Source organism: Pygocentrus nattereri, chromosome 8, assembly GCF_015220715.1.
Source record: "Pygocentrus nattereri isolate fPygNat1 chromosome 8, fPygNat1.pri, whole genome shotgun sequence".
Taxonomy (NCBI): Eukaryota; Metazoa; Chordata; class Actinopteri; order Characiformes; family Serrasalmidae; genus Pygocentrus; species Pygocentrus nattereri.
In genome coordinates, this window is record NC_051218.1 from 7,234,441 (window position 1) to 7,255,722 (window position 21,282).

Sequence of the window (21,282 nt, forward strand, 5' to 3'; positions counted from 1 at the left end):
TACATCTTAGCACCAGATTATAAAATATATATCTAATAATATATGCACTGATCAGGCATGACATTCTGACTTTGTTTCTACGCTCATTGTCCATTTTATCAGCTCCACTTACTGTATAGCTGCACTTTGTAGTTCTACAGTTACAGTCCATCTGTTTCTCTGATACTTTGTTAGCCCCCTTTTACCCTGTTCTTCAGTGGTCAGGACCCCCATGGACCCTCACAGAGCAGGTACTAATTGGGTAGTGGATCATTCTCAGCACTTCAGTAACACTGACGTGGTAGTGGTATGTTAGTGTGTGTTGTGCTGGTCTGAGTGGATCAGACACAGCAGTGCTGCTGGAGTTTTTAAACACCTCAGTGTCTGGACTGAGAATAGTCCACCAACCAAAAATATCCAGCCAACAGCGTCCTGTGACCACTGATGAAGGACTAGAGGATGACCAACACAAACTGCAGCAGCAGATGAGCTGTTGTCTCTGACTTTACATCTACAAGGTGGACCAACAGGGTAGGAGTGTCTAATAGAGTGGACAGTGAGTGGACAAAAATTATTTTAACCAACACTGCTTTTGAAAAATAATATGTTGGTTAGAAGAATTCAGTTAAATACTGAATTCTTAACATGCCATTTTCTCAGATGTCAAACTTCTGCACAGTACTGTACACAATTCAATCCAGATCTCAAAGGGAATAATAAATAAATAGATACATTGATTAAAAAATAAATATAACAAATAAGCTGCGAACAAATAAGTACATAAAAAATCAGTTCTGCTATTTATATATTGCAAGGCATACTGTAATCGCGATATTCAGCTACATAACTGATAATATAGTGGGGTCCAGGCTTCTATTTTGCATTATTTTCTCATTTAAAACATTTTTATTTTTTAAAGTATATTATAAACTATATTATCAACACAATAATGCAAGCAAGTAGTAGAGTCTGTGAAACATAAATAAATTTCAGAATTTCTTAGTATTTGGTGATGTGTCCCCCTTTTGCTTTAATGAGTGTGTGCACTCGAGCTAACATGGACTCCACAAATGTGTGCAAAAGCTTCTGATGAGTAGATCAAATTCACCTGAGTGTCTTCTGAATACGAGCTTTACTGGAAAAAACTAATACAATCTGATGCCTTAACATTGTCACTATAACATATTTGCCTAAATTACAAAATATTAATGTTTTAATGGTCTTAATAACAAATCATTTAACAAATAGAAAATGTATGCTAATATGGGATTGATTTTCCTGATGAAGTCTTGTGGGTAAACATGCACCCAGTCTTTTATAGAAGGAAGGGTCCGTATTGACCCACTCAGCACTGACACTGCTGAGCTAGTTTGTGTTTAATATGAGACCAAATATTCTCTATATGGTTTAAATCTGGACTCCTAAACCATCAGTAAGAACCATTATATTTTGGGCTCTGCCCATTTTTATAAGTATATTCTGTAAAGTCCAACAGTATATACACTCACAGAGCATTTAATTAGCCACACCTAACTTGTATCTACTCATTGTCTAGTTTATCAGCTCCACTGACCGTATAGTGTCACTTTGTAGTTCTACAGATACAGACTGTAGTCCATCTGTTTCTCTGATACTTGTTAGCCCCCTTTTAATCGCGATATTCAGCTACATAACTGATAATATAGTGGGGTCCAGGCTTCTATTTTGCATTATTTTCTCATTTAAAACATTTTTATTTTTTAAAGTATATTATAAACTATATTATCAACACAATAATGCAAGCAAGTAGTAGAGTCTGTGAAACATAAATAAATTTCAGAATTTCTTAGTATTTGGTGATGTGTCCCCCTTTTGCTTTAATGAGTGTGTGCACTCGAGCTAACATGGACTCCACAAATGTGTGCAAAAGCTTCTGATGAGTAGATCAAATTCACCTGAGTGTCTTCTGAATACGAGCTTTACTGGAAAAAACTAATACAATCTGATGCCTTAACATTGTCACTATAACATATTTGCCTAAATTTTATCATTTTGTTAGAAATATTGCATAATCTTGACTATTTCTAACTTACTTAACTATAACTTTTTATTTTTATTATAACTTTTTTCAAAATTCTGAAACTTACTGTTCTTTCCAAAGTGGACTTCTGGACCCCACTGTATTTTGTGTGTTGTGCAGCCCTGTGTGCTTTAATGAATAAAAACCTTCATAAACATACCTTAGATACTGTTTGGTCATCAGATATGTGGTCAATGATTTTGCTGATGTCCTCCTCACCAGTGACGAAGCCATTTCCAATATCATAGCCAAGGCTCAGCTGTTTATGGATCTGATGCTCGACTAATGTTATCAGCTTGGGAATAATAATCTAAGGGTAAAGAGAATTCATGAAGTCCTTGTACTACAGACTCAGGGACCGTCTCTTCCCACAGACCAAAACAAAGAGTGTAAACTCCAGTGCAATAAATTAAAATATGGTAAAAAATTACAAAATATTAATGTTTTAATGGTCTTAATAACAAATCATTTAACAAATAGAAAATGTATGCTAATATGGGATTGATTTTCCTGATGAAGTCTTGTGGGTAAACATGCACCCAGTCTTTTATAGAAGGAAGGGTCCGTATTGACCCACTCAGCACTGACACTGCTGAGCTAGTTTGTGTTTAATATGAGACCAAATATTCTCTATATGGTTTAAATCTGGACTCCTAAACCATCAGTAAGAACCATTATATTTTGGGCTCTGCCCATTTTTATAAGTATATTCTGTAAAGTCCAACAGTATATACACTCACAGAGCATTTAATTAGCCACACCTAACTTGTATCTACTCATTGTCTAGTTTATCAGCTCCACTGACCGTATAGTGTCACTTTGTAGTTCTACAGATACAGACTGTAGTCCATCTGTTTCTCTGATACTTGTTAGCCCCCTTTTACCCTGTTCTTCAGTGGTCAGGACCCCCATGGACCCTCACAGAGCAGGTACTATTTGGGGGGTAGGTCATTCTCAGCACTGCAGTGACACTGATGTGGTGGTGGTGTGTTAGTGTGTGTTGTGATTGTGCGAGTGGATCAGACACAGCAGTGCTGCTGGAGTTTTTAAACACTGTGTCCACTCACTGTTCACTCTATTAGACACTTCTACCTTGTAGGTCCACCTTGTAGATGTGAAGTCAAAGACGACAGCTCATCTGCAGCTGCACAATTTGTCCTGGTTATCCTCTAGTCCTTCATCAGTGGTCACAGGACGCTGCCCAAAGGACGATGTTAGCTGGATGTTTTTGGTTCTCAGTCCAGCAGCAACACTGAAGTGTTCAAAACTCCAGCAGATCCACTGCTGTGTCTGATCCACTTGCACCAGCACAACAAACCACCATGTGAATGTCATTGCAGTGCTGAGAATGGCTGACTACTCAAATAATACCTGCTCTGTGTGGGTCCTGACCACTGAAGAACATGGTCACAATGTTTGCAGAGAAACAGATGGACTACAGTCTGTAACTATAGAACTACAGGGTGTTCTAACTATATTGTCAGCTGAAAAAAGGATAACAGGCCTAATTCACCAAAATGTTCTTACATTTATTCTTAAGAAAAAATTGTCAGATTTATGATGTGTTACCTAATAAGTTATTACCTAATAAAACACCCATTACGTGTATGTACAATTATATACTGGACAATTACATACTATCCCAAGTTATATACACTATATTGCCAAAAGTATTCACTCACCCATCCAAATAATTGAATTCAGGTGTTCCAATCACTTCCATGGCCACAGGTTTATAAAACCAAGCACCTAGGCCTGCAGATTGCTTCTACAAACAATAGTGAAAGAATGGGTCGTTCTCAGGAGCCCAGTGAATTCCAGCATGGTACCGTGTTTGGACGCCACCTGTGCAACAACTCAAGTCAAGTCAAGAAATTTCCTCACTACTAAATATTCCACAGTCAACTGTCAGTGGTATTATAAGTGGGAAGCGACTGGGAACGACAGCAACTCAGCCATGAAGTGGTCGGCCACGTAAAATGACAGAGTGGGGTCAGCGGATGCTGAGACGCATAGTGCACAGAGGATGCCAACTTTCTGCAGAGTCAATCACTACAGACCTCCAAACTTCATGTGGCCTTCAGATCAGCTCAAGAACAGTGTAGAGAGCTTTATGGATTTCCACCAAGCGCGATGCAAAGTGTTGAATGCAGTGGTGTAAAGCACCGCCACTGGACTCTAGAGCAGTGGAGACGTGTTCTCTGGAGTGACCAATCACGCTTCTCCGTCTAGAAATCCGATGGACAAGTCTGGGATTGGCTGTTGCCAGGAGACGGTACTTGTCTGACTGCATTGTGCCAAGTGTAAAGTTTGGTGGAGGGGGGATCATGGTGTGGGGTTGTTTTTTAGAAGTTGGGCTCGGCCCCTTAGTTCCAGTGAAAGGAACTCTTAATGCTTCAGCACCAAGAGATTTAGAACAATTTCATGCTCCCTACTTTGTGGGAACAGTTTGGGGACGGCCCCTTCCTGTTCCAACATGACTGCGCACCAGTGCACAAAGCAAGGTCCATAAAGACATGGATGAGCGAGTTTGGTGTGGAAGAACTTGACTGGCCTGCACAGAGTCCTGACCTCAACCCAACAGAACACCTTTGGGATGAATTAGAGCGGAGACTGTGAGCCAGACCTTCTCGTCCAACATCAGTGTCTGACCTGACAAATGTGCTTCTGGAAGAATGGTCAAAAATTCCCATTAACACACTCCTAACCCTTGCGAAAAGCCTTTCCAGAAGAGTTGAAGCTGTTATAACTGCAAAGGGTGGGCCGACATCATATTAAACCCTATGGATTAAGAATGGGATGTCACTCAAGTTCATATGTGTTTGAAGGCAGATGATCAAATGCTTTTGGCAATATAGCGTGTGTGTGTGTGTGTGTACATACATTATACATTATGTGTGTGTGTGTACATACATTATATATATATATATATATATATATATATATATATATATATATATATATATATATTAATTAATTAATGTAATATAATAATGTAATATATAATAATACTAATGCTGTCTAACCCTGCACTGTATTTTGACTATTCAAGATTCAGTAATATCTTCACTACTAACGTCAGTACCTTTGACTGCAACTCTAAAGAGATCAGTGGAACTCAGCATACCTTAATCAGACGCAGGGCTCTGGTAAGGCGGAACATTTTAGACACTCGTATGATTCGGAACATTTGCACTTCTAAGCTTGCGGCAAAGTCGTTAATGATTATGTCTACAACAGCCAGTACAATGATAAAGAGATCAAACTGGTTCCAGGGGTTCAAAATGTAAGCTTTCCTCATGGCCAGTGCCTGTTGAAACATATACAGAAGTTGGCCTTAACATACGGGGCTGTGCTGGGAAACACCTACTGTTTAAACACAAATGGTATCATAATAGATCCTACCTTTAGCACAGCTTCAGCAACATAGCAGCTAAAGAAGATGTAGTTCACCACGTGGAGCTCCTGGCTGTATTCATCGCTGGTCATTGGGACGAACTCAATAATGATGGGAAAAATGTTAAGCAGGATTAAGATGTAAATGACAGACTCAAAGGGGACACTAAAGACAATCTGCCAGCACAGCTTCTGCACAGCATTCCTGCAGTCAAATACAAGATTCAGCGATTCAGAAAGCAAAATATTGCTAGTTGCACTGGATGTGGTATTGATTTCCAGAGTGGACGTTCACTACTTATCAGGTAATGCCTAACCAGAGTAGGTTACATTGTTGTGATAAAAGTCAGTGACAAAACAGATTATGCTCTCATTAGAAGACTTACAGCTCCTTTCATCTTTTTCTGTTCCATAAACATTATGTGCCTTTCTATGTTACTGTATATAGTGCAGCCATGTAATGAGTATAGCATAACTATGGAAATGGGCATAGAGTAACCACAGAAATGGGTGTAGTGTATCTATAGAAAAGGGTGTAGTGTAACCAAGGACATAAGTGTATTGTGACTGTGGAACTGGGTATAGTGTAACTATGGAAATGGGTTTAGTGTAACCATGAAAATGAGTGAATGGATGCAGTGTAACTACAGAAATTGGGTTAGTGTAACCATGGGTATATGTTAACCATGGAAATGGTATAGAAACGGGTGTAGTGTAACCACAGAAATGGGTGTAGCGTATCTATAGAAAAAGGCGTGTAGTGTAACCATAGAAAAGGGTGTAGTGTATCTATAGAAACGGGTGTAATGTAACCATAGAAATGGATGTAGTGTATCTATAGAAAAGGATGTAGTGTAACCATAGAAATGGGTGTAGCGTATCTATCGAAAAGGATGTAGTGTAACCATAGAAATGGGTGTAGCATATCTATAGAAAAGGGTGTAGTGTAACCAAAGACGTATGTGTATTGTGACGGTGGAACTGGGTGTAGTATAACTATGGAAATGGGTTTAGTGTAACCATGAAAACGAGTGAATGGATGCAGTATAACTACACATGATGCAACTGCACATTTCAGTGCTTTTTCTGCTTTACCACACCCACTAAGACTCAGTAAGGGGATATTAAGGAGCTAAGCAGCTAGGTCAGGTTTGTTGGGAACAGTGAAAACACAGAAATGTGCAAAACAGTGTACCTCCAAGACCAGGCCTGGGAAATACTGCTCTAGATCACAATCCCCATGGAAACTATGCCCTGTTTAGCTGTAAGGTGTATTTTCTGTGATTCAGAAGCAACAGGTTATCAGGAATTACCGTGGAGGACTCAGCTTGTCAATGTTGACGTTATAGAGGCAGTCCTCCAATTTCTTCTGCAGGGCTACAAAGATTCCTTGCGGCTCCCAGTACTTCTTTATATCCTGCACAGTCATGAACCTGAGGGAAACAAACATTTCTGAATTACATCTGTCCACTATTTACCATGCCCATTCTGAGTAATAGTGGTGCACTGAGTGATTGTTAATTAGTTTAGACTAAAGATGGTTACACATTAGAGGTAGATTATATGGCAAAAAACATAATATCATGATACTTAAAGAAATATTCATAAAACACGATATTCTAGGTTCTAGTTATTTTCACCATCCATTGATTTATCCCTCTGTGGATGTTAGCTAACGTTACTGTACTTGGACAGCTGTGAAGGAGTTTTTCCATCAATCATTTATATCCTTTATTTAGTTTAGACTCCCACATTGTTGCATGTTTGGTTCTCCAACAGTTCTGGACTCATCCTCCAGTTTCAATCTTGGCAATAATGACAAAGATTAAGTGACACAACTTTCTGTGGTGGCTGAAGTGATAGGAACGCCTGTATTTCTATTCAACTTGTTTCACTCAGTGTTTACACACTTCTGTTTCTTGTGAAAGTTGCTGTTCCCCTGAGGAGTTTGTTTTAAATGCTGAAAGATTAACTATGTTCTGTCACCAAAAAGTAAAATGTGAGGCAGTCCAGAGCTGTTTTGTCTTCACAGGACAGTGAAATCAAAAGTTTTATACATCAAGTTTTATTGCAGATCCACCTGATTCCCTTATTCGAACTACAGCAAGTCTAAACTAATGGAATATTTTGGGAAATGCACTGCTTACATCCATAATTATGCCTGTAGTGCAACCGACCGTTAGGAAGCAAATATTACACTCCCCTTAAACATTTCCCTCGCTAAATTAATATAAAATAATTGCATTTTGTACATATTACATATCATATATTTTTAAATGCTGGATTACTTTTTGTTTCTTGACATGCAGTGAAATGCTCAAAACTCAGGTCATAATGTGTCAAGCACACTTAAAGTCATACATCATGAAGTTTAAGTGCATGATTAGGGGCAATTACTGAGGCCAGGTACCTCAAATCTGCTTACACCCTACTTATATCTCATCTCTATTGCAGTACTGCAACTAAAATAAGGCTGTTGTGTAAACTGCACAAAGAACAGCAGCGTAATTTCTATACAATAAAAATCAGTTTACTTATGTTCAGGTGAATAAATAGAAAAATGTGCATTTATAAGAACAAATAGAAATAATATCAATAAGTAGTGATTTTATGTATGGCAAAGTTTTCATATGATGTTTTCTAAACTGTTCCTCAAGGAGGCGCAATATTATTTGTAGTTATCATCCAATACCTGATTTGGCTAATCAATACTTCCAAGAGACCAAGAGACTCGCTCACAAGAGACTCGCTCACCAGGCATCAACTACTCTTTTGAAAACAAAAAATTCTTGTTGTCTTGTTGATATGGGATTTACTGTATTTTATGCTCATTTGTATTTATTCAAATGATATGTGGTGTTTTTACAAGCACAAGCAAACTTACTGCCCAGATAAATGGTTTTAAATAATGTGCTTAGGCACCTAAGACTTCAGTTCTCTATATAAAAATATATATATTATTTATACAACAGTTAGTTCTGGCCACACAAGCTGATTGGTTAGAGGCGTTCTAATTGTGCTGTTGTTTCACCATAACATCACAAGTTTTTCTCAGACACTGTATCACTCCACTGAGACGCCGTTGCTAAGCAACAACTTTGACAGCTGTAGGAGACACTCAAGCCCTTTGAACGTTTTTACTTCTTCCTTTGCCGCAAACAGAAAATGGGATTTTAAATTTTGGAGTTTTTCAGTTTTTGACATAATTTGAAAATGCCTGTTGCCCTTTACACTGTGTGTAAATTTTACAATAAGTGGACCAAAAGAAATGACCCAAAATTACCTGGAAAAAAGTCTGGCTCCATTGACTTACATTGAAATAAAGTTTGTTTCTCCCTTCTCCTGTAAAGTTACCATTTAGATACAAACATCATTCATGTGAAAATTATGTACATTACTGTATAAATTCAATACACTTTATTCAGTGTACTTTGCTGTGAATTGTCATTGGCTTTAGCACCTTAAAAATAACTGTGATGACCCAATTTTCCTCAAGCCCACTAACTACCATGTCTTGGAGAAAACAAAGATGACCCATTGGATGAAAAGATGATGGTTATGTCTCACAGCCAAGAGATAAGAGAAGATAATGCTCCAAAGCTGAATAATGGGTCTAGGTGTGGTGAATCACTGACTTTCCTTTGTGGTCGGTCATGATCTCGGCCATGTTGACGAGGATCCTTGCGGCTTTCCTGTTCAGCATTCCGGAGCTGTACTGCTTCCAGTAGCTCTCCTGAAGATAAGCAGACAGTAAAGCAGTGAGCACTGAGTCAGTGATTTTTTGGAGCCCGTTGTGACCCTGGGGTGACATTATAACCTTGTCAGTCCTGACTGGGGAAGATGTAATAGAGTAATTGGTGAAGCCATAGTGGAAGAGAACACAGCGAGAGGTGTGGAACGAGTCAGGTTCAATTTGACTCAGTGGGGTTTGGAAATAAGGCTGATGTTGGTCACTACCTGCCTTTACTTCGGCACATCTGAAATTATTTTGGCTTATTGCAAACAGTAGGGCTTGTCATATTCTGAACATTACAACCGTCTTTAAGTATAAGAAAAATTCTTGTAAGAATTCTTATAAGAAATGCTTCTAAGCAGTGGTTGTTACGATTGGCCCATCCCAGTCCTGTCCAAGTGTTGTGTTTTGGTTTAGTCCATGTGCGTTTGTTTTGGTTTTAGTCCTGCCCCCTGTTTGGTTACTCTGCCCCGATTGTTTTCACCTGACCCTCGTTATCCCTGTGTATTTAAGCCCTGTGTTTGCCTCTTGTGTTTGCCGGTCTTTGTTTGAATCTCTGTGCTGTTTGATTCTGTTTGCTGTGTTTATTCTGGTTTATGTCATGTCTGCCCCCTGATCTATATGTGTTGGCTCTATGACCCTGGACTGTCTTGACTATGACCCTGGATTTGCCCTTAATATATCTCGCTTATCTCAGCGTATGTGTCCGTCTCCTCGCTCCGCGTTACAGTGGTGGATGAAGCTCTTAAGTGAGTACAACACTTAAGTACTTATAGTGCAGATAAAACTGGAAAATCTGATCTCCACTGCAGTTAAAGTACAAAAAAATTGCTTTCCAGTATTCTTAAAATGCTGTGAGTTATCAAATCATTATCAAATAACACAAAATATTATTTAACAATTCTTAAAATATCACAGACATAACCACATTTCCTCTCGTATCTTTGCTTCGGGAAACAGGGAAAATTTCAATCTCCCCTCCAACATTTTACTATACAATGTTTTTAATGGAAGCAAAAGTATCATAAAATGCAAATACTTCAATAAAGTACAGATACTTCGAAAAGTACTCCAGAACATTAATGAGGTACATATAGTTTGTTACAGTCCACCGCTGTTTCTAAGCTATGTTTGTTAGAAATTCACTAATATTTGCTTTTTTATTTACATTTCTTTTCTGAACATTTAAATTGTTTGAGTAAATTCCTGAAGTTTTTGTAAGTTTATATGCCAATAATATAATTTTTTTTTTTTTTTTTTTACATAATATCTCTCTGTATCCCTTAGAATTAAACTGGCTGTATTTGTTACTGTGTCTTTAAAACGGATACATGTATATGAGTACTTTTGATTGGCTTTTTTGCTGTAGGCTGGATGAATTGCATAAAACAACAAATTGAAAATAGGCTGGTCTTTGCAGGCCATTTATAAACTGTACGGATTGGGAAGTAAACAGTATAATATTAACAGTATTTTTGTAACGCCAGGGAGTAAGAAGGCAGACGCATGTGCTGAATTAAGCGACTTTTATTGTGGGCAAATCCAGGGTCATAGTCAAGGCGGTCCAGGTTCAAATAGCCAACACGAACAGAATGCAGGTCAGACATGATAAACACAGAAACACCGAACCAACATAAAAACACGACCAGTGCATCAAACAGCACAAAGGCCAGCAAACACAAGGGGCAAACACAGGGTTTAAATACAAACCAGGACAACGAGGGACAGGTGGGAAACAGGTGGGAACAATCAGGGGTGGAGCCATGAAACAAGAGGGCAGGACTGAAAACCAAAACAGAAGCACCTGGACAGGACTGGGAGGGCCAATCGTGACAATATAAAACAATGTTTACAGTGTTTTATTTTAAAATAATGAGGAAAAATTTGTCTAGTTTAGTTACAAAGGTAGTTAATTATACTGCTAACATTTACAGTGTATAAGTGTGCACGTACGAACCTTTAGGGCCGTCAGGATGCGCACACGGGCCTCCTCCATCATATCATCCAGTTTCCGTGGCGACGGGACTAAGGGGACGCTACTGTCACAGTCTGGACACTTGGTGACCCTCACACTGGGACTGAACTCCTCAATCTTCACCTAGAGATCAACACAAAAGATTTAGAGACCATGTATCATCAGTTAACTCCTCCACAAACTGCTCTACGCCAGTTAGAACCCCACGCCTGCTCTGTTCTTATTAGACCAATAAAAGGACTTATAAATATATGATGAGTTAAATCAGGCATGCTAGGTTACAAACTGTAACTTGCAATTTGTTTTAAAATATAAAATCAGTTTTGCAACAGAGTGTCTACATTATCAAAGTTAAATTTAATGCTCTCTAAGGCATTTATGACATTTATTTTTATTATCTATTTCTCATTTTAGGATAAATCGCTTTTTTCATCTTCATCATTTAGCACAAAAGTCAGTGCTAAATGTTTTGTCCAGTGCAGAGGTCAGTTTTAGGAACCATTAATTTAAGTCTCCTTTAGTTAAACAGAAACATCAGTTCAAATGTTCAAAAAGTTTTTAAGGCTTAATATTCATTAAATATAAGAATATAAGACTTTTTCAGAGCTGTAAGAAGACAGGCACCTGGTTTCATGTTTCAGAAATATTTAAGAACTTTTCCTGCCATCACTGAGCAGAGCGATGACAGGACAAAGAAGCAGAACCCGACTGCTCCTCTTGTGTGTATTCGAAGTGCTGACTGGCTCGCAGACAGAAACTTATAGGATTAAACTAGTTTGACTTTGGAGAACCTCTTTGTTTTCTAGATAAAGTATGCACACAAGTTGAAAAACACCCAACATAATGTTAAGAATTTGTCTCAGATTAAGAACATGTGAAAAATCAACTTTATTATTCCAAGGGGACGATTTGCGCTTGGCTTACATTCTGTTTCAACAGATTGCGACTGCACTTCTGACTCTTTTCCGTTTGTTTTGATGTCAAAAAATTATAAATATGAAAAAACAAAACAGCTGTTTCTGGAAAATAAGACTGCCATCAATTTTTAATGCTGTTAACTAACTTTTCTAGTCTGACCCATTAACTCAACCCTACCAGTGCAGACTGAACTGCTGCAGTTGTGAATAACGAATGGGCTGAAAATGAAAGTTTGGTCCTTTTCTCACACGAACCGTATTGTCTGGAGTTCTGTATGGGTCATCGATGAGTACTTGATGTTCTACCATCTCCCAGTTGGCATCGGCCAAAAACCGGTCACCTTTGAGCATGTTGAAGGTGCTCTGAGCGTTCTTCTTCATGTGCAGCAGCGCGGTGTTCATGGCCATGCGTTTAGGCTCTGAAATATCACGCATGCCTGCCAATGTGAAAATAAATAGCCAACAACAGGTAAATATATGATCATGTAAAAATGTATTTGTTTGTATACAAAGTTCATATATGCAATCAATTTTGCTCTATCATCCACAGATTCTATCTATCTATCTATCTATCTATCTATCTATCTATCTATCTATCTATCTACATATATTGCAGTTGTTGAAATAAAACCTTGTATCTCCATTTGTGCTGTTTTTCAATTTGACATTTGAAAATGCCTGGTCTCCTTTATATTATGTATAAGTTTCCTGAAGAATAGAGGAAAAGTAACGGCCCAAAATGACTTGGAAAAACGTCTGGTTCCATTGACTTGTATTAAAATAAAGTTTGCTTTTTCCTTCTCCTGTAAAGTTACCATTGTGGAGATCTGAGGTTTTGTTATAAACATTAAAAAACATTTTCTAAAACTCTCGTCTTGACTAATAATACACATTTTCTTTTTAAACAGGACCATTTAAAGATTACCAAGAGATTCTTGGTATCCTAAAATATGTTAAACCTTACCGATAACTTTCAGAAACATATTCATTGTGGTTGCATTAATAATAAGGGTGAGAAGGACCATTCCGGAGGAAAGCACTAAAATCTGGAACACAGAGGATTAATGTATTTCAAATGAAGAAATAAGCAACAAAATATGTTATACACAGTATATATGACAACTTCACAACTTGAGCTGTTCATTTTATTTCTTCCCTATAAATACATTCTGCTCTATTTCATTACATGTCTGTCTGTATTAATGTGAGTTATTGCCACAAATTATCATGTAAGTTAACATATGAATAAGGTCTCATGTGAATCTAATTACCTTTTCTCGTACTTGTAACTTGTCCAGTCCTTCTGCCTGATAAGCCATGAGGGTGAGGCTGAGGCAGAAAGCCCCTTTAGTTGCCCCCCAGATGCAAACCAAGGCCCAGCGATAGTTAAAGCCATACCCACAGCAGGACAGCAGCGGCGAAAGCAGAACAACCGTCACCAGCCTAAGACAAATCAGGAGACAGCACGTTACTACCCCTCCAATACCTTTACTCAGGTAATGATAATAATAATAGTAAAAACATTCATTTTTATAGTATATTTCATATAAAACTAGTAACAGTGAACAAGGAAGACAAACATTCCATGTGTGGTTTAAGGAGTACCTTATCACTTGAACAGCACAGTAGAGACCAAGAATGTATAAAAAGTCACTAAAAGCCACGTTATGAAATGCCTGGGCAATGACGATGCCACTGATGAAGAAGATAAGAGTGTTGGCCAGGAACGTCAACATCTCCCAGAATCTGCACATAACCAGGGAAAAGAGAAACCTGTCAATATATCAATATCATTATCACATAAAAACATATTGAACAAGAAGCAATGTGAGTGTTCTATTGCTTTAAAACAACAGTTAAATAAATAAAGTAAGAAATTAATAAACTGGGCCGTGAACATGGAGTTTAATATGTTTTAATGTTCAGTTCCTTCCTCCAAATTAAAGTTCCTTAACGAGCAGCTTGTTGCTATGTCAGAGTAATGAGCTCTGCCCACTCGCTGCACAGCCGGCAGTTTGTTCTCCAGCTCCTTAAACTAAATTCCTAAACTGACGTCACCACTGAGCAGCTTTTCAGTTGGCAGCTGTGACAGAAGAACATCTAAACAACCTGGAATCAGCCAGAAATTAACCCAATACCTTTCGCCAAATTTGGAGTCTGATCTTCAGAGTCTGACCAAATCAGACTGAGCCATAAACTGTCAGAATATCAAGTTCAGCTCCGTTTTTTCAGTTTTTGCCAGATCAGTATTAATGTTGTTTTGTTCCAGCCAGTCTGTAAAGAATCTTACAGCCTATTTAGCTTGGCGAATGGTATTGGGTTCATTTCTGGCTGATTCCAGGTTGTTTATGTATACGTCATTAATATCAGTACATCCCTAAATAAAAGTACTGTCTGTGGTAATCAACCATACACTACAAAATCGACACACAGATGTTAGGTTGAAAATGTTGGAGTATCCTTTAAGATACTAACCGTAACAGGAAGACTTCAATTTCAGGACTGAAGGTGATCGTGTCCAGCAGAAGCACCATTATAAGAACTGCAATAACTCCAGACATGTCCAACCACTGAGCTACTCAGGGACAAAAAGAAGTGTTTTAACATGAAGATGTAGCACTGAGAAAGAGAATGTGTTAAAAATGAACAGGCTATAAATTCAGCTTACACACTAAACCAACATCTTCAGGAATCACTTACCCAGATAAAATGAGATGTAGGTCATGGCGAGGCTGATCGTTATTTCTATGAGCCCATCATCGAAGACGTGTGACAGCCAAAAGGTAACAATCTTTGACATAATAAATCCAATAAGAGGACTCCCCAAAACCTTCAGAACCAGTTTCACAGTGAAATATGAAGCTGGGGATGAAAGAACAGATATGTTTAGAAACCTCAAACAACAGACAACGAGAAAAATAGATGAATATTTACAAAGATGTCATCGAATACCGTTGATCTGATGAGTGGCGAGATCTTTAAACACTTCAAATGTGATGAAGGCGGTGCCGTCAGTAAACAAAGACTCGCCCTCTATAATCAGAATTAGAGGCTTGGCTGTTCCTGTCAAAAAGAAAGATCATTTTTACAGGGATAGTTTTTTTATTTTTCCCAATTTAGTCGTCTCCAATTCCAGCTGATAGTTAGGGCTCCCCCAGTTGGAGGGTGAAGGTGAGCACAGGCTTCCTCTGAGACCCTGTGAAGCGCCACCGCATGTTCGAACTGCCACTAATGCAATGTTATCGGACAACCGAACGAAAACCACCAGTTCTGTCAGCTAACAGATGCCTGCGCTCTCTTGGACTTCTGGCCACGGACAGCTGTAGCATCACCAGGGACTGAACTCCCGATCTCATGACGACAAGGCCAACACTCGGGGGAAAAAAGCTAATGATGCTAACAATTAATTAAACTGAAAGGCCACCAATTAGCATGATACAAATGCTATAATGCTAACTGGTTCATTCATTTTAAGCTAAGTTATTATGTTTTATTGTAGCATGTTTGCTCCCAAGAACAACTTTATTCTTAAGAATGTACGCAAAATGCAGTGGTAGCCTATTTAAATAAATAAAAGTACTGAAAATATTAAAAGTATTGAACTTCTGATACATTGTGAGGCCCTTTGGTTGATCTGTTTATTTCTTCTCTGCACTGCAAGATCAATTCAGTTGTCTGAGGCATCAGAATGTTAGACCCAGGTATGTTATATTAGGTTTAGGATGAAAATCAGTAAAAGTTTATCTCTATAAAAGTAGTTTCGGGAAGCTAAATGAAGCACATTACACATTCAATATATTTTCAGGAGACCCTGGGCTACTCAGAGATGCCATTGTTTGACATGTAAATTCTGACAGAAATTTTATATGTTTATGCATTTGTTTCATTTCTGATCCAAAAAATTTACTTTGATGGTGATCCATTCTGTTGGTTATTATGCAAAAAAATAAAAACATAAGTCAGGCATGTTTTTTATTGATTATCTGTCCTCTTAGAATCATTCTGAGTCCTAAAACTCTGATACACAGCAAGACAGGTTTTATTTTAAATTACAAATTTTTACAAATTACAAACATATTTAATATCAGATATTTTTAATACTCTTCATCTTCATCATCTTCATTGTCATTAACTGCTCAGTCCAGATAGGGTCCAGTAAGTTTTTATTACTCAATCAATTTAAACTGAAAGCCCTTTGTTTATAATATGAAGGCTAAAAGCAGAGATGTAGTATAACAGTAGCTAATCTCTGGTTGATTGATGGTCACAGGTGGATGAAATCACTCTGGATGGTAGGTCCGAGTCTGATCAGTGATCTGATTGTGAATCATATCTCTGTTTTAACCCTTTGTTAATTATATCAGGATTTTAGGTGGTTTACTGAGCTGAAATACTCACTGAGGCTGACGTCACAGCTCGATGACGTCCTGCTTGCTAATTACAGGTGGGTCTGCTGAACGATATGTGGAGCATGTTTGTATCTTAAATCGTTCTGGGTCCAAAGCTTAGTCACACCTCATAAACCAAATGCTCACAAAAATTAAGCCAAAAGTTATTTATCCAGTGCTTTTTAGTGAATAAGCTTTACAGCTTTACAGAAACACCAGGTCCAAGTTCCAGGGGGCATCATCACAAAAAATTCTCTCAGAGCAGGAGGAAGAAACTTCGAGAGGAACCAAGACCCAAAGGAGGAACCCATCCTTCTCTGGTCAACACCGGATAGCAAAACAATAATGCAAACAAAGCGATATGAACAGAAGAAAAGATTTTACAGTTAATATACATTAATGAATATAGAGAAACGGAAAAAAAAAAGAACATAGCCTGTCATTGGACAAAAGTATTTACAAATAATAACTAATGACAACACTGAGAACACATTGATAATGACAAGTTATAGTGAAACTGACAAAACCGCCTCAGCTTAGTTATCACACGCTCTGTCTGCTGTGACTGTGGCTTCCGGCACGTAGTGTAGAAGCAACATACTTCTTGAAAGCACTATACAAATGTACACGTTTAGTGTGGAAATGATGCTGGACTAAACTACGAGTCCTGGCAAATCCTGTGAGGTTTGGTTGAATTCTCACTGATTTAAAATAAATGCACTGCTGTTTTGATGTACAATTCCAAATTTAACTGCTAATATTTTCAGCACATCTTGTGGTGATTCTGTTCTTGTTACGGCTGAAGGTACTTACCAAGACTGTGTAGCTGAGATGCAGTGATGAAAGGATCGAGAGTACTGACGATGGCTCCAAACATCATGCCAACGTACCAACTCCAGTTGGGAAACATTTTCACTACTACCACTCCAGTCAGGCAGGTGCTGAGTAAACACCCAGGTACCGCAAGAATCAGCACCTGTTCAAATGAAATGGCACTCATATAAAAACAGATCTTTAAAAGGTGTAATCAGTTTTGCAGCTTAATCATCACAGATGCATCTCAAAGCATGTGGAGCTGTTCAGTATTTCTAATAAACTTGATTATGTGGTTTCTGACACTGTACAACTCAACGAGTGCGTATACATGCACTCAATAATCCAATCATAATCAGATTTCTGCAGCTATCTGATTATTCAATAGGTAATGCAAACACCATACTCCAAACTAAAAATCTGATTAAGAAATCTGATTAAGTGGCTGGATTCGAGCTCAGTAATCAGATTTTTCAGTGCATGTAAACTCTTACTCTGATTTCTATCTGATTTCTGAACTGATTTCTTTATCTGCACACGCACCAGATCAGACGGTGGATGTTACGAGATACAGCAAAACACTGTTGGAGCAGTGCTGAAACAAAACACGAAATAAAGGATTTAAATATTGTTCATTTTCTAGATTTTCAGGTAAAGTGGTATTCTTCTTTTAGTTTCCCATTATCTGATTACTCAAGTGCATGTTAACATGATCGGATTACTGACAAAATCTGATTTTCTGCAGTAATCAGATTATTAAGCGCATGTAAACACACTCACTGTTATCTATAAACATAGACTATCAAACATTTCCATAGCTAAAAACAACAGCGAGCTTGAAGCCTGAATTTTGTCCTGACTTTCATAAAACATGTCATGGCTAATCAACTTTATTTAAGGTAAGGAGGCAAGTGTGTACATTTAATGTTTTGCTGATTTTGATCACTTTAAAGCAAGAGTGTCAAACTCAACTATTAAAAGGGCCATATTTAAAAATCTGAACAAATCTGCCAGAGCCAGATAACACCTATGTTTTTATTTTATCTTCATTTTTTTATTTTTTATATATATTGTATATATGGCAATAAGTCACAAATTGTAAGCTTGTTAAGAAATTACCAAGGTTAGGACCTTGTTTGTTGAGTGCCTTGCTGTCTCATTGCTACTGCAGCACTGTGAATTTCTAATAAACTAATAATGTTCATTCAAAATATCGCTGCTCTCGAAAGAAAACCTCGTATCCCCAAAATGGTCCACATTTAATGTAAGTCTATGGAACCAGACGTCTTTCCAAGCCTTTTTGGGCTGTTTCTTCTGGACCATTCACCATGAAATTTACAAACAATGTAAATGACAACAGACATTTTTAATTATGTCAAACGCTGAAAAATGACAAAAATGGAGATACAAAGTTTACTTCCAACAGCTGCAATATATGTATATATATTACTTATATTTTTATATATATATATGTATATATATTACTTATATTTTTATATATATATATATATATATATATATATATATATATATATATATATATATAAGTTAAGCGTTTATTTGGGTTGGACTACAGCTGAAATGTAGCTACTGTGGTTGGTGATATGGATTTGTGTGGAATTGGATAGATTGTTACTGGGGGGGGAGGGGCAGTGGGCAGCACACAGTATGTTGCAGCGCATGCTGGGAATTGTAGTGCAGCATATTGTGAAACAGGCTATATTAATTGAAAATCAAAATAATTTCATAGAATTATCCAGTGGGCCTGATCTGTTTGACATATGGGCTTTAAAGCCTCTGCAGCTCTTGATTAACAAGCAGCATTTACGGTGGCCTGACTTGCTCTATGAAGGCCTTTCCAAAGATGATATTAATAAATTAACTCTCTCGACTTATCACTGTTGTCACTGGTGTTGCCATAGCAAAATGCAAGATGATGGATCAGCTGCATCCCAGCAACTAGAGCTTTTTCACAAATGGCGGTTTTAGTTTGCCCTCTCTGTGAAGGAATGTATTAGCACTCATGAAGTTTCAGCTCCTGGATGAGGTGGTGAAAATCCATTCGTTCTCCAAAATGGAAAGTAGCCTACCCAATTTGTCTATATTATGAGAAGCAAAGGCCAAAAAAGGAACAGCGCTGCATCTGGTGTGCATAGTTTGGATGTGAAAATATTGTGTCCACACATTTCGCATTTTTGTATCATTAATAGCGATACTTTTGGTATGTAATGAATTATGTGTACAGAGGCTAATGCACAGCACAGATAGTGACACACTGACATTTCAGGCTCTAAACAACAACCTCACCTGTATAAGACATTTCCAAAACATGTGTGACTCCATTTCAAAGGCACAGCTGAAGATAAGCACTGGCATGAATGTGTGAATTAAGAGTTGGGGGCTGATGTTTGCGATCTCCTTTGTGTAATAGCTGACCTGGGAAAAAAAACATCAAGATATCAGCTGACAGAAGAACAAACGGTGCTCTCTTTTGTGATATTTTACAAATGTGAAACACTGAGATTGTGAGAGATAACATAGGCAGAATGCAAAGGTTTTCTTTCACTTTAAAGTCCTTTATTTATTAACAGTTCAAATGCAGACTGTTGCTGAATAGCTATAAGAAATCAAAATTTCTAATCAAGAATTTTCTACAAATCTAAACTATTACCTTTCCACCATTCCTCTTAAAATCCACTAGATTTAGCACAAAATGACAGCTTTTACACTCTATGTAGAACACTATATACTTGGTATGGGTGAAATGATACATATATACACTCATCAGGCATAACATTATGAGCACCTCCTTGTTTTTTAAGCTCATTGTTCATTTTATCAGCTCCACTTACTATATAAGTGCACTTTGTAGTCAAAGGATGCTGTTGGCTGGATGTTTTTCGGTTGGTGGTCTATTCTTACACTCGTATCAGCACAACACACACAAACACACCACCACGTCACTGCTACTGCAGTGCTGAGAGTGAGTCACCACCCAAATAGTACCTGCTCTAACAAAGTACTAGTACAAGGTACTAACAAAGTATCAGAGAAACAGATGGACTACAGTTTGTAACTGTAGAACTAGAAAGTGCACCTAGCCAGAGAATGTATAGGCACAGAAAGTGGAATTAGACTTACCTGGACTACCATTACAGAGAAATATAACATTTCTGAACTGTTACAAACGCAGTAAAATTAGTAAAATACTGATATTTTACTGCAGCTCACTCAAAGCTTAATAGGTATGTCATCAGATATTAATTTGAAATATCAGCCAATTCTAACCATCTGCCCAATGGCAGTTGTGTTAGCAATACCAGTACGACACAACCAACAATACTGATGTGATTCTAATATTATCGTGCATTCCTAAACACCAGTCATCTGAGCGTGGGAGTGGGTGTCCATATCATAAGCACCACCCCGACTCCGTCCACTCTACTCTGACAGGATGCATGCAGATGCCCTGATGCCGTACATTCACTTTTACTTTGAAAGGAAAGCTCCTGGATCCTCTGAATCACAAGGTTAAGAAGTCAAGATATGAACATTAAGAGCTAACACTGCAGCGCAGTAAACTGACATCATAAGACTGACCTCATCTCACCACCTTCCTGAGACGCCTTATTATTTAACTCTGTTTTTGTTGTAAAGTTTTCAAACATAAAATCATGCCAAACTATTTTATTTAGAATTTTATATGCCTAACTAAATTATATTAATTATAATTATACTAAATGACCTCTTTTGATAGTTTTCTTAATCAACAAATATGGACCATATTTGGCTGTACCACCTGACATTTTTAGACTTTTGGAGGCAAGAACAAACTAAAATGAATTTTATATGAATGGTTTCACTTTTGTCATGTATTTATTAACCGTCCTGCAATTGAGTCTCATACATGATCATTTTTACGATTTTACAATATTATATTTCAGTTTATACACTCCCAAAGTGCAGTTCGGAACCATTTCTGATGCTGACAGCTGTCTCAGGGTCAAATCTCTGTTTATTTT

The 21,282-nt window shown here is 37.7% G+C and overlaps 2 protein-coding genes across 2 annotated transcripts in view; both read right to left on the minus strand.

Annotated features, from left to right (window-relative positions):
* Positions 1 to 12,494, minus strand: part of LOC119263871 (sodium/hydrogen exchanger 10-like) — a 36,181-nt gene extending 23,687 nt beyond the window's left edge. The window contains exons 1-7 of the mRNA XM_037540652.1: positions 12,315 to 12,494; positions 11,125 to 11,265; positions 9,070 to 9,167; positions 6,748 to 6,867; positions 5,444 to 5,639; positions 5,166 to 5,348; positions 2,199 to 2,348 (exon numbers count right to left, since the gene is read on the minus strand). Of these exons, the coding sequence (XP_037396549.1) occupies positions 2,199 to 2,348; positions 5,166 to 5,348; positions 5,444 to 5,639; positions 6,748 to 6,867; positions 9,070 to 9,167; positions 11,125 to 11,265; positions 12,315 to 12,494 (1,068 nt within the window). The remainder of the gene's footprint in view (positions 1 to 2,198; positions 2,349 to 5,165; positions 5,349 to 5,443; positions 5,640 to 6,747; positions 6,868 to 9,069; positions 9,168 to 11,124; positions 11,266 to 12,314) is intronic.
* A 1,000-nt stretch (positions 12,495 to 13,494) lies between these two features.
* Positions 13,495 to 17,327, minus strand: LOC108443056 (sodium/hydrogen exchanger 7-like). Its single transcript, XM_017723457.1, has 6 exons — positions 17,261 to 17,327; positions 15,012 to 15,122; positions 14,760 to 14,921; positions 14,535 to 14,634; positions 13,714 to 13,805; positions 13,495 to 13,502 (listed from the first exon to the last, which is right to left on the minus strand). The coding sequence occupies exons 1-6, from the start codon at positions 17,325 to 17,327 to the stop codon at positions 13,495 to 13,497; spliced, it is 540 nt and encodes a 179-aa protein (XP_017578946.1).
* Positions 17,328 to 21,282: the final 3,955 nt, after the last annotated feature.

Bases quoted from the DNA above. Each gene is read 5' to 3' on its own strand.
- LOC108443056 (XM_017723457.1), bottom strand. From the start codon at position 17,327: ATGATGTTTGGAGCCATCGTCAGTACTCTCGATCCTTTCATCACTGCA. The intron at 14,922-15,011 runs GTATTCGATGAC...TTTCATCCCCAG, and splicing joins CGCCACTCATCAGATCAACG to CTTCATATTTCACTGTGAAA. The intron at 13,806-14,534 runs GTTAGTATCTTA...GGTTATGTGCAG, and splicing joins ATTGAAGTCTTCCTGTTACG to ATTCTGGGAGATGTTGACGT.